The following is a 14,425-nucleotide window of genomic DNA, read 5'->3' as shown; positions in this document are numbered from 1 at the left end:
GAGAAGAAAATAAATTGAACAATAAATTTTGGTGACATGTTCTAGTGGACTGTGTTTAGTAGGTCCTGTTACAAAGAGATAAGATACACTAGTGAGATTAAGCAGGAAAGCAAACCAACTGTGATTACACAAAATAAAAATTTGTAAATGGTCAACTGAAATTATAGTAACTGAAATAAAAGAAACAATTGTTCATGTGAGTAAGAAGGGTAATTTAAAACATGGCCTGGATAGGATTATAAATAGTACTTGTAGTTAGAAGTAACAAGTAAAGGAACTGTGTCTGGCCATTCAGTACAAAGCTTACGCAAATGGACATATGTTTATTAATTTACATCATTTCAATGTAGTTCATCTTGCTCCCTATATGGATTTGATGTAAAACTTCAGTTTGCATCTTGTAACTATAGCCTTCTTTAAGCAGGGGGTTTGCAAAATTAGTCTCCTTTCCTAATTATCCAACCTGTTAGTATTCTTTCAAGCAAGTGCATATTGCCCTGCCCAGCTCACTCATATAGAATTTTCCACTGTTACAAATGGTTCTGTGTATTCCACTCCTTTCCCACGCTGAAGTGGTGTCTTTACCACTGGGCAAAATATGTCCAATAGGGCTTTTTGCCCAATGGTACATACACCACTTCAGCTTTGGAAAAGAGTGGAATATACCAAATCACTTGTAGTTGTGGCAAATCCTATATAGGCCAGTCTGGCTGAGCAGCAGGCGCCCACTTGAAAGAACACCACAGAAGATGGAAACTTAGTAAAGGAGACTCTACTTTTTCAAACCACCTGCCTAAAGAGGGCTATAATTACAAGGTGCCACTTGAAGACTTAAAATCCATAAATGGAGGAAGATGAACTACTTTGAATAATGGATATTAATAAACATATGTCCATTTGCCCAAGCTTAGTACTGAATGACCAAACATAGTTCCCTTACTTGTCACTTACTTGTCAAATGTTACTCATAATCCAATTCAGGCCATGTTGTAAATTACCATACTTGCTCACATGCCACATTTTTTTCCATTATTTCAGTTACTATAATTTCAACTGATCTGTTACAAATTTTTATTTTGTATAATCACTGCTGCTTCTTGTACATGCTTAATCTAACTAGTGTACCTTATATATATGTAATAAGGACCTGTTACAGACAGGATTACTATTTAGTTCAGGCACTCCCCTAGAGCATGTCACCAAAATTTATTGTTCATATCTTTTCTTTTCAGAAGACTTTTTCAGCAATAGAATACAGTACATTGTCTCGATGGTGAGCATGCATCAGACAAGTGTATCATCAGGAGTGCCCCAGGAAAGTTTGATGGGACCACTCTTATTCTCTTTATACATAAATTACCCGATGCATGGGGTGAGAGCAATTCATTTTTGCTGATGACACTGTGGTGTACAAGAAAGTATCACCATTGAGTGACTGTAAGAGCACACAGGATGACTAAGAAGAGAGACTTTTTTGTTGGTATGAAGAATGGCAGCTTGCTCTAAATGTAGAAAAATGTAAGTAAATGCAGATGAATAGGAAAAACAATCCTGCAACATTTGAATGCAGCATTAGTAGGATGCTGCGTGCCACAGTCACATCGATTAAATATCTAGGTGTAACTTTGCAAAGTGATGTGCAATGGAATGAGCACATCAGGTTGATAGTAGGGAAGTCAAATGGTTGACTTAGCTTTATTAGGAGAATTTTGGGAAATTGTAGTTCATTCATAAAGGAGAAGGTGTATAGAACACTAGTGTGATACATTCGTGAGTACTGTTCAAGTGTTTGGGATCTTCACAAGCTCAGATTGAAGGAAGACATCAAAGTATTTTAGAGGCATGCTGCTAGATTTGTTACTGGTAGGTTCAAGGTTCAATCAGTATGCAAGTATTGTGAAGATGCTTCATGAACTTAAATTGGAATACCTGGAGGGAAGACAACAATCTTTTGTGAAGTATTATTGAAGAAATTTAGAGAACTGGCATTTGAGGCTGACTAAAGAATGATTATACTGCCACCAATGTACATTTTGTGTAAGAACCATGAAGATAATATACAAGGAATTAGGGCTCATATGGAGGCTTATAGACAATCATTTTTCCCCTCATTCTCTTTATAAGTGAAACAGGAAAGGAATGACTGGTAGTGGTATATGGTACCCTCTGCCATGCACCGTACAGTGGCTTACACAGTATATAGATGTACACTGTTGTAATTTGTTATATAGTTAATCAGTTAATGTGTCATACATTTTATCTAAGTTAAATAATCCTCTAATTTTAGTCCTAAAGCAAATATCAACAATTGTCATTCACATTTGGAAACTGAGATACTCTGTAGATGCACTAGTTTAGAATCTTTGATCTGACAAAAATTTCACCACCACACATATTTATCTTTAAATCTGATGATGGTGTAACTGGAAAAAAAGTTTGTAAAATAAATAATAAATATTGCGGACCATTACACAGTGCTGTGAGTGTTTTCATTCATAATCAATAAACATTTGTTGAAGTTTTCTCGAAAAAATGTTAAAACAAATATCACAGTGTCATTACAGTTATCAAATTGACAAAGAGAGGGCATGCAAGTAGCTCATGTCAAATATTTTGAACCAAAATAATTCATGTTGAATACCTTGAAGTAAATTTATTGAGAAATGTTGAACCATGAATTTTTAGGCCACACCTTTTAATGATATTCTGAACATATACTCTTTTAATATGGTGCTCTCTAGGTCATAGTTTTTTGAAAGCCTGGAAGTTAATCTATTTGAATTTCTTAAAAACATATATATAATGGCAACAAATAGACCTGATGTCTTTGAGGATGTCCACATTGAAACTGGTATTAGTGACCATGATGAAGTTATGGCAACAATGATTACCAAAGTGCAAAGGACATCTAAAATATGCAGAAAGATATGTATGTTCAGTAACCTAGATGAAAAATCAGTAGTGTCATATCTCAATGAGGAACTTGAAACTTTCAGCACAGTTCAGGAGCATGTAGAGGAACTCTGGCTCAAGTTTAAGAGAATAGTTGACCACACAGTGGATAGGTATGTACCTAGTAGAACAGCTCATAATGGGAGGGGACCTCTATGGTATAGAGTCACTGTAAAGAAACTTTTAAAGAAACAGAGATTACTGAATAATAAGTGTAAGACAAAGCGCAGGATTATAGATACAGAAATGCTGAATGAAACAAGTTTGGCTATCAAGAGAGCAATGTGTGATAGTTTCAGTGACTACTGTAGCAGAAAATTGTCAAATAACATTTCACAAAATCAAAGAAATTATTCTGGTTGTATGTAAAGGCTGTTGGTGGCATTGAAGTTAATGTCCAGTCCATAGCAAATGAGACAGGAACTGGAATTGAGAGTAGCAAAGCAAAAGCTGAAACACTTTACTCTATTTTCAAATGTTCCTTTACAAAGGAAAACCCAGGAGACTTGCCCCAATTTGATCTTCATTACTGAAATAAATATTAGTGTCAGTGGGGTTGAGAAACAGTTGAAGTCATTAAAACTGAACAAACTCCCGGCCCCGATGGAATCCCTGTCAAATTCTATACTGAGTTTGCGGCTGAGTTAGCCCTTCTTCTAACTACCTTTGACATTGATTTGTTGTAAAATTTTAGAACATATTCTGAGCTCAAACATTATCAGTCTTCTTGAACAGAATGATGCATCAGTGCCAACTTGCACGAATTTCGAAAATGTCAACCATGTGAAACCCATCTCACCCATTTCTCACATGATATACTGAAAGCTTTGGATCAACGCAACCAGGTAGATGCAGCATTCCTTGATTTCTGAAAAGCATTGGCTCAGTACTGCACCTACACTTATTGTCAAAAGTACGATCATATGGGGTATAAAGTGAAATTTGTGACTGGATTCAGGATTTTTTGGTAGGGAGGACACAGCATGTTATCTTGGATAGCGAGTCACTGTCAGATGTAGAAGTAACTTCAGGTGTGCCCCAGGGAAGCGAGTTGGGACCTTTGCTGTTCATGTTGTATATTAATGACCTAGCAGACAATACTAATAGTAAAACCAGGCTTTTTGCAGATGATGCAGTTATCTGTAACGAAGTACGATCTGAGAGGAGAAGCATAAATATTAAGTCAGATCTTGATAACATTTATACACAGTGCGAAGATTGGCATATTGCTCTAAATGTTCAGAAATGTAAGATTTTTGCACTTCACAAAATGAAAAAATGTATTATCCTATGACTATATTCAAATGGCAAACTCATACAAATACCTGGGTGTAACACTTTGTAGGAATATGAAATGGAATGATCAAATAGGTTAGGCTGTTGGTAAAGCAGTTGGTAGAGTTCAATTTAATGGTAGGATACTGGGGAAGTGCATTCAGTCTACAAAAGAGATTGCTTACAAATCACTCACGCTTATTAGATAGCATTAACAAGGGATATTGAACGTATACAGAGAAGGGCAGCATGAATGGACAAAGGTTTGTTTAATCTGTAGGAGAGTGTCGCAGAGATACTGAAGGAACTGAACTGGCAGACTCTTGAAGACAGGTGTAAACTATCCTGAGAATGTCTGTTAACAAAGTTTCAAGAATCGGCTTTAAATGATTACTCTAGGGATAGACTACAACCCCCTTATGTATTGATAACATACGGATCATGAGGATAAGATTAGAATAATTACTGCCTACACAGAGGCATTCAAACAATCATTCTTCTCACACTCCATACATGAATGGAACAGGAAGAAAGCCTAATAACTGGTACAATGGGGCATACGCCCTGCCATGAACCTCAGGGTGGTTTGCAGAGTATGGATATAAATGTATAAGTTTATAAAGAAAGTGACGGCAAGGTTGTGCAAGGAACAAACACATTACAGTCTGTGGACTTGCTTCCCATTTTATGGCAGATGATAAATTTCATTATTGAAATACCTAATGTTGATAGTAGTGACAGAGTATATCCTAAAAAAGAGAAGATATGCAACACGAAGATTACTTTACATGTGGGAAGAAGTCAAAACCAAATGAACTTACATTCCATCAGTAAGGTAGATGTGAGTATTCTGATGCCTTCGAAAACAATCTTCATAATAACTATGTCACTAAATCTACAGCATGACATTAAGCTTCTTGATGCCAATAACCTGTAGTGTGTTTACCACATAATCAGTTGCAGGTAGTGCTGTAGAGAATAGTAGAATATTTACAGATGCTGCAGTATACAAAATCGCCCCCCCCCCCTTTTCCCCCAAACACACTCCACTGTGTTACCTTTAACCAAATAAGTTATCATCAGAATTCTTTTGGGTATGGTGATCCTCGATGATGTAAAATATAGTGTTGCTACAGGATGAAGAAAGAGGCAAAAAGAGAGAAGAAGGATTAGGGTTTAATGTCTCAATGGAAATTACATCATTAGTGAGTACAAGCTCAGATTTAGGAATGTTGAGGAAGAAAATTGGCTGTTTCCTTTTAAAGAAAAAAAACCATCCTACATGTATCTCCTGTAAGTTGGGTAAACCAAGATTTCTGTTAACCTTTTAACAATAGTAAAGGTTATGTAGAAGGTACAGTCTTTAAGTATTTCACAAATGCCATAATGGGACTTATCTGGTTGCTGGATAGGCAGATGGGGATTTGAATTGCTGTCTTCTCCCCCCCCCCCCCCTCCCCTACTACTACACACACATAGAAAGGCAAGCCCAATTTCTTACAATTGAAAAGAAAGGAACAAGATTAAAGGAGCACTTAGAACCTGAATTGAAAGAGATATAATGGAGATGCAAACTTCAATGAAATGACACCACTTAGAAGTAAAAAGCATGCTCAGTAACTGGAAATCAAAGAAATTAATTAGGCCTTTTGTAGAACAATTGAGAGCATATAAACTGTGTGGAGTGAATTGTACACTCAATGGCAATAATACTTAAATAACAACAAACATCAATTTACAGCTAACATGAAGGGAACTGAAAGGTCAGTTAGTGAATACATATATGAGCTAATTAATTACCACATTAAAGGACACTGAACCAGAAGTTACAAATGTGTACACTATTTGAAACACAAAAAGTCTGAAATGTATGATGGCATTGTGTAGCCAGTAATGAATGCCTGAATGCAGTCATTAACTGGCTTAAAACATAGGCAGAAAAACCTGAACAAAGCCAGTCCAATGAATGTCATTAATTTGAATGGCTCAACAGAAATATTTTAGCATTGTAGTCTTCTTATGAAAACCAATTTATTTACCAAGATCACCATTTTAACACAATTACTAGATTGCTAATTTTGGCAAGGCATACTGCCATCTTCAGATACAGTGTGTGGTAGTTACAACATACAATGCTTAAACTATTCTGTCACAACAGGATTATACAATATGCTAAGTACAGTCCTAATGTGATGGAAGGGTTTAAGCATTGTATGGTGTAACTACCAATGCCTGGTTTTACGGATCTGAAGATGGCAATACATACTGATAATTTCACAAGAAAACTGGAGTACAAATTTATGGACTGCCTCATGCTCTGAATGAATCTGTTACATTGCACTATTTTATGTTTACAATAAAAACAATATCTGCAATCAAATGTTCATTGCATTTAATCCCTGCAAGAAAAAGATACAGCCAGAAATATTAATTAGCTCCTTTTTAGGAGTGTTTCTGGCTTCCTGGAACAAAATTCAAAAAATTAAATGTATATCAGCATATACACATAAAGGTGCAGTGCTAGAGCAACCAAAATGTCACAGTCACCCAAATAATACTAAAATTTTGAAATAGCCAATTAGTAGGTACTCTCTATGGGCTAATATATGGTACCTGATGAACCTTGAAAGTCGGAGATAGGGTGTATGATGGTGTACCGAGAAAACAAGGTAAGATTAAGAAGTCAGGAGAAACTGAATTACAGGAGCTGCACCTACAGTTCCATGATAACTTTCATGAAAATTATTCTATACTAACAAATTAAGAATCCAAACTTAAGATAAACCCCCATGAGCCTTTTTGGTCAAACCCTACTCTATTCTTCTCACCAAGCGTGCAGCAGTAGGCAAAGTAGTCAACCCAATCAACAGCCCACTAATTGTTTTCTTAAAACACAATGATGCAATATGCCTGGTTCTGGACAGTTGTGCTACTCGTAAGATACTATTACCTACCGGAAGAAGGCTGGAGAGCTTGGAGGAACAAACTCTGTGGCTCTATAGAGTGAAGTACCTATCCAACAGTATCTTGAGAACATCATACTTGCAAATTCCTTAGGCAGCAGAATCAAGGCAATACACTGTTTTTCTACATGTAGCAGGAGCCAGAAACTGAAAGCTTTTCTTTGTGGTTCAAATGAGTATATGAGACCAGACAATGTTACATCTAGATCAGGTACTAGGACTGAAGCAAATAGAGATGACTTAGATGAGGTGTTAACAGGTACAACTGCTTAGGTGGAATACATTAATTTGTGCCTTGTTGAATATGGGGATAGCTATTAACTTGAAAAAGAAAATCAATTTTGGAAGAAATCAAATATAATATTTTTGGTATAAGTTATTATGCCAGAAGGCATACCACCCAACTAAAATAAGATCACTGTTATATGAAATTTAACATAACATTAAACTAAGTTTCAGTTAAAATCCTTTAAACATTGGTGTAACTTATACTGACACTTCATAGTTACCTGAGGACTTCACAGTGAGGTGCTGTGCAAGTTGTGTAAAATCATGCTATATATAATGACTGAAGGAAAGAAGGTTAGAGTTTAATGTTCTGTCAAAAGTGTGGAATATGAGATGTGATAAAAAAATAATGGGAATGTTTGCTTTTCTAAAATAATATTTATTTATTCATCAACATCAACTTTGTCCCCTTTAGTGTAACCCCCTCAGACATAACACACTTGTGCCATCACTTTTTCCAGTCTTAGAAGCACTTCTGGAACTCACTTTTCATTACAGAAAATCCAGGATGTAATGTAACAATATTATCAAAATTTCGTTGGTATTCACCATACAAGGGAGACGCTGAGTCGCAGATAGGCACAACAAAAAGACTGTCACAAATTAGCTTTTGGCCAGTACATCCTACATCAAAAATAAATGACACACACACACACACACACACACACACACACACACTTTTGCAAATGCACCTCATACACACAGGAGTGCTCAGTCGCTGGCAACTGAAGCAACCCTGCAAGCAGCAGCACCAGTACATGAGTACATGATGGGAGTGGCGACTGAGTGAGGGTCAGGAGGAGGCTAGGGTGGGGAGGGGGAGGGATAGTAGGGTAGGGGTGGAGGACAGTGAAATGTTGTTGTGGAGCACACCGGGATGAGGTGGGGTTATGTGCAGTTGCGAAGTTAGACGGATGGCGGGGGAGAGGTGGGGGGGGGGGGGGGGGGGGAGATAGCTGAAAAGAAGAGAAGTAAAAAGACTCAGTGCGATGGTGGAATGAAGGCTTTGTAGTGCTGGAATGGGAAAAGGTAATGGGCTGGATGGGTGAGGACAATGACTAACAAAGGTTGAGGACGGGAGAGTTACAGAAACAAAGGATATATTGCACGGAAAGTTCCCACCTGCACAATTCAGAAAAGCTAGTTTTGGTGGGAAGGATCCATTTGGCACAGGCTGTGAAGCAGTCATTGAAATGAAGGGTATCATGTTGGGCAGCATGCTCAGCAAAAGAGTGGTCCACTTGTTTCTTGGCCACAGCTTGTCGGAGGCCATTCATGTGGAAAGTTTGTTAGTTGCATGCCCACATAGAATGCAGGACAGTGGTTACAACTGAGCTTTTAGATCACATGGCTCATTTCACAGGTACCCTTGCCTTTGATGGGATAGGTGATGTTTGTGAGCAGACTGGAGTAGGTGATGGTAGGAGGATGTATGGGATATGAGCCATGAGGTAAGGGATTTGGAGCGGGGGTTGTGTAGGGATGGACGAGTGTATTGTGTAGGTTCAGTGGACGTTGGTATACCACTGTGGGAGGGGTGGGAAGGATAGTGGGCAGGACATTTTTCATTTCAGGGCATGATGAGAGGTAGTCCAAACCCTGGCACAGAATATAATTCAATTGCTCCAGTCCTGGATGGTACTGAGTTAAGAGGGGAATTCTCTTCTGTGGCTGGATGGTGAGACTTTGGGAGATGGTGGGAGACTGGAAAGATAAGGCATGGGAGATTTGTTTCTGTACAAGGTTGGGAGGATAATTATGGTCCCTGAAAGATTCAGTGGGACCCTCGGTATATATCGAGAGGGATCACTTGTCACTGCAGATGCGATGACCACAGGTAGTTATGCTGTATGGAATGGACTTCTTGGTATGGAACTGGTGGCAGCTGTCGAAGTGGAGGAATTTCTGGTGGTTAGCAGGTCTGATATGGACAGAAGTACTGATGTAGCCGTCTTTGAGGTGGAGGTAAACATCTAGGAAGGTGGCTTGTTGCGCTGAGTAGGATCAGGTGAAGCAAATGGGGGAGAAACGGTAGAGGTTCTGGAGGAATATGGATAGGGTGTTCTCACCATCGATCCAGACTGCAAAGATGTCATCAGTGAATCTGAACCAGATGAGGGGTTTAGGATTATGGGTGTTTAGGAAGGATCCTCTAGATGGCCCATGGATAGGTTGGCATAGCATGATCCCTTACGGATGCCCTTAGCTGTACCCCAGATTTGTTTGTAAGTAATGCTTTCAAAGGGAAGTAATTTTGGGCAATTATATAGTTGATCATGGCGACTAAGAATGAGGTTGTAGGTTTGGGATCTATCGGGCATTAGGAAAGGTAGTGTTCAATAGTGGTAAGGCCATGGGCATTAGGGATGTTAGTGTAAAGGGAGGCGGCAGGGCAGCATGTGGTAAAGGGACAGGAACTGTGGAGAGTTGGTGGAGGAAATGGTTGGTATCTTTTATATAGGAGGGTAGGTTCCAGGTAATAGGTTGAAATTGTTGGTCTATGAGAGCAGAGATTCTCTCAGTGGGGGCACAGCAACTGACCACAATTGGACCTCCTGAGTGATTGGGTTTATGGACTTAGAAGGCACGTAGAAGGTTGGAGTATGGGGAGTGGTAGAGGTGAGCACAGAAATGAACTCTGTGGACAGGTTCTGGAATGGGTCTAGGGATTTGAGGAGTGACAGGAGGTCCTACTGGATTTCTGGAACGGGGTCGCTGTGACAAGGTTTGTAACTGGATGTATCTGACAGGTGGCGGAGTCCTTCTGCCAGGTAATACTTGCAGTTCAAAACAACAGTGGTGGATCCTTTGTTCGCAGGTGGGATTATCAGGTTGGGATCAGTTTTTAGATGGTGTACTGCAGTTCTTCCTGTGGATGTAAGGTTAGTCTGTATGTTGAATGATTTGGGGAATGATGGTCAGGCAAAGCTCAAGGTTAAGAAATTCTGGAAAGCTAACAGGGAGTGATTTAGGGGCAGCAGGGTTGGATCACAGTTGGATGTAGGAGTGAACTGAGTTAGGCAGTGTCCAATATTGGTCTTGTTGAGTCTGATTGGTAGGGTTGGTGACGAAAAAGTGTTTCCACTATAGGGATTGGGAGAAGGCGAGAAGGTCTTTAACAAATGGTGCATGGTTGAATATGGGAGTGGGGCAAAAGGTGAAGCCTTTGGAAAGGACTGATATTTCTGTGGGGCTAAGTCTTCTGGAGGAAAGGTTCATGACTGTGTTTCAGCTCTGTTTTGGTTCTGGATTTTGTGTGGTAGTGGAAGGATGTTTTGGAGGGTAGGGTAAATTTAGTAGGTCTGCGATATAGGATTTGTCAGCTATCTGCCTATCAGCATCTCTGCTATATGATGAGTAACAACCTTCCTTTCATAATATTGTCACTTTTTATTTTGGTGTTCAGCACTTCAGTGATTCTGTTTCTATCACATGAGTGGTGGGAAACAACATCCTTTCATGGTTCTCTTCCACCTTGGGAACAGAAAGAGGTCGCAGGAGGCCTGTCTGGTGAATAACATGGTAAAGTAAACTAATGGGTTTGCTTTTTGGCAAAAAAACCACAAACAATCATTGAGGTACACACAGGAGCATTATCATGATGCAGTTTTCACAAGTGGTTTTACCATAATTCTGGTTGCTTTCATTAGATTGCTTCATACAAGCAGCTCATTACTAGCATGTAGTATTCCTTACTGACCATACAACAATAAGGCAGGAACTCATGATGCACTATCCCATTGTAATGGAAGAAAACAGTGAGAAGAATCTTCCCATGTGATCAAACTTGTCAAATTTTTTTCAGTCTTGGCTCTTCAGGCAGATCCACTGGGATGATTAGGCCTTGGTTTCAACAACATACCCACACACCCATGTTTCATCACACGTTATAGCCTTCTTTAGAAGTTCTGGATTGTTGTCAACTTCATTCAACAGTTCCTGAATGATGCCTATTTGAAGTCATTTTTGATTGAAATTCAACAATTTTGGAACAAACATTCCTGTTAAACATTTCTTGCTCAAAACAGATGAGAAAATAGCTTGGCATGCACCAAAGGATATGTCGACTTTATCAGCAACCTCTCTGATGGTGATCTTGTGACTTGACAGAACCATGAACTATTCTCCTTACTTCTTCCACATTGTCATCAGTAATTGATGTACTAGGGCGTTCAGGATGGTTGTCATCTTCAAGAGCTTCTCAACCCTCTTTGAAATGTTTATACCACTCACAAACTCTTGCCTTACTCATAGTAGATTGCAAAAAGCCACAGTCAATATTTCCAATGTGGTGCCGCATTTTATTGCATTTTTCAAGCAAAATTTAATGCAGAACCCTTGACCCATCTTTTTTTAAAGTAAAAATTCACCGAGCTCTCAAAAACACGTTTAACCATTTTGACTATCAACAATAAACTAAATATTCAGAACAACTCAAAATGCAAACATGCATCAGGGACATGTGTACCAACAACGTAAACTGAAAATAAAATGTATAAACCTCACAAAATTAAAAAATTTCCTTTAATTTTTTATGACACTTCATATAATCACTGAGGAATGTGAGACACCTTCTATAAACATACCTCTCTCATGTACGACCTAAGAGAAGACTTTTGCTTGGATACAGATGTGTTGATAGTTGGTCTGGAGGCATGTCTACTGCCGTGTCAAACTGTGATTCAAATTACTGCCTTTACAAGTATCGTGAACATCTTGGAAGAAGGTTTATGCAGCCATAGGAGCAGAAGCCATTGTTTGAGGATTTAAAAAATTCATATATTTTAGGCTTCAGATTTTTAGGACACACTGGTTTCAGAGTAAGGCAGTGACATGCTTCCTCCAATAGGAAAGGAAGGAAGACTAGGGTTCAATGACCGATCAATAATGAGGTCACTAGAGGTGGAGTGCAGGCTGAGATAGGATAAAGATGGGAAATACAACAAGTTGTGTCCTATTTTAAAAGACAAAAATGTGCTCACTTAAGGCCTTAGTCTGCTGAGATGCCATTCTTTTATCAAAGTTACGTCATGCACTTGTATGACCCTAGTATATAAAGTTTTGGATACTGTGTCTTGCTTAACTTGCTGAATGGAGGCATATAAGCAGCAAAGAATGTATTAGCACATTATTAATATATTGTTTCAAAATAAAATACCTTTCATAACATAAACAATGGAAATATACATTACCTAAGGGCATGTATGATAGTTGACAATGACATAAACCCTGCTGCTACTGGCACTACAATCCCAACATACAGCAGTGAAATGACTGTGACAACAGGTAAACCATAGCTGCGTGCTGCCAGTGGAAACATCAGAAGTACTGCCAACATGCAACCTGAATGCAAATGGAAATTTACAATTATCCAAACTTTAAAATTAACACTACATCTATAAAAGATTACCATAACTGTAGGCTTAGTAAAGAAAAAGTAAAGTCATATTTCATCTTGTGTATGAAATTATAAGGCTCAAATAATGTGTGATAGAGAACCTTCTAAAATTTCTTGATTTTTCAAGAAAATTTTCCATGATTTCTTTCCTTCCTCCAGCTTGTCCTGTACTATTTCCAACAAAATGCTCTTCTGCACCTGCATCTACATTATGTAGACATCATCCAATTCATTTTCCACACTACTTTTTCATCGTGCTCTAGATACACTATTTCTATTTAGTTCATTGCTGGGGACTGATGACCTCAGAAGTTAAGTCCCTTAGTGCTCAGAGCCATTTGAACCATTTTTTTTTTCATTGCTAATACTTCATGTTTTGTTTCTTTCTAAACATTTATACTTAGTAGCCTTGCCAGCAAAAAATGAAATCCAACATTATGAATTCTTGAGAAAAGAATCTGAGGCACTCACACCATGTCAGTCATTTTATACACCATTTTTTGTTCATTGGTGTTTGTTTCTTCTGAAGGCCAATGATAATATTCTTTTCCCACAGTTTCACTATAACAGTCCAAGTTCTTTATCACCAATTGTGGTAATGTGGCAAAGCCATTATTTTGACATTGTAAAACACTAAACTAATCCCTCAACAATACTTTCATTTGTATGACATGAATGTTACTTAACACAGTCTTTAGTTCAGTGGAAAGTTAAATTTTTTGTGTATTATTCGTAACTACTGTAAAAAGTCTGTAGCAGTCTTGGTTCAACAGGCAGTTATTAGCTATATCTTTGAAAGCACAACTACTTCATTCTTTGATGAATTCCTTATTACTTTTATTTTTTTTTCCACATTGGAAAATACCATAGGCAAAGTAAATAAAGTAACAATATGCATTTGCAGAAGTTAATATTCTTCACAATTCATGACTTTTTACAGTCACTCACTACCGTAATTGGATCACAATAGCATTTACTTGTCATTTTGGGAATATAAAAAGCCATCTCCTGGAGTTTGCACATAGATATAGATATAGATATAGTTTACAATGAAACACAAATTTCATGTTTGGTTACTTAACAACAATTTATTGTATACTATTTGGTTCATTTCAGTTTGTTTCAAAGATAACCTCAGCTATGAATCTAATAGGGTTTTTGAGAACTTTGTCATGGGACAGGATTTCAACTAAGTTGTGATATACAGAATGCAAAATTAGGTACCCTTGTTTCTGATATGAGGTGAAGAACTGCCTCTGGCACTCAACCAAAACTAGTTAATCACAAATATGTCAGAGGTGGTTCCAGTCAGATTACAAGAACACAATTACAGCAGCTTTACATAATCTTCTTTTCATCTTAATTAAATGGTCTTTGTTTTGTGGAAAAAATCATTATTGTACCAGAACTGATAAAAAAAAAGGCTGTGATTCCAAACTTTTACTACAGTGTGACAGAAAAGCCATTACAAGGCATGTTCAGAAACTAAGTGTACTGTGACCACAATGGTAACGTTGAGTGGTTGAGGGTGATAACCTGAACAGAGGGA

At 38.1% G+C, this 14,425-nt stretch overlaps 1 protein-coding gene across 3 annotated transcripts in view; it reads right to left on the bottom strand.

Annotated features, from left to right (window-relative positions):
* Positions 1–14,425, bottom strand: part of LOC126468751 (uncharacterized) — a 79,165-nt gene that overhangs the window by 22,677 nt on the left and 42,063 nt on the right. For all 3 annotated transcript variants that reach the window (XM_050096576.1, XM_050096577.1, XM_050096575.1), the window contains one exon: positions 12,671–12,821. In XM_050096576.1, the coding sequence (XP_049952533.1) occupies positions 12,671–12,821 (151 nt within the window). The remainder of the gene's footprint in view (positions 1–12,670; positions 12,822–14,425) is intronic.

Source organism: Schistocerca serialis, chromosome 1 (genome assembly GCF_023864345.2).
Source record: "Schistocerca serialis cubense isolate TAMUIC-IGC-003099 chromosome 1, iqSchSeri2.2, whole genome shotgun sequence".
Classification (NCBI taxonomy): Eukaryota; Metazoa; Arthropoda; class Insecta; order Orthoptera; family Acrididae; genus Schistocerca; species Schistocerca serialis.
This window is presented reverse-complemented; position numbering and strand designations above follow the sequence as displayed.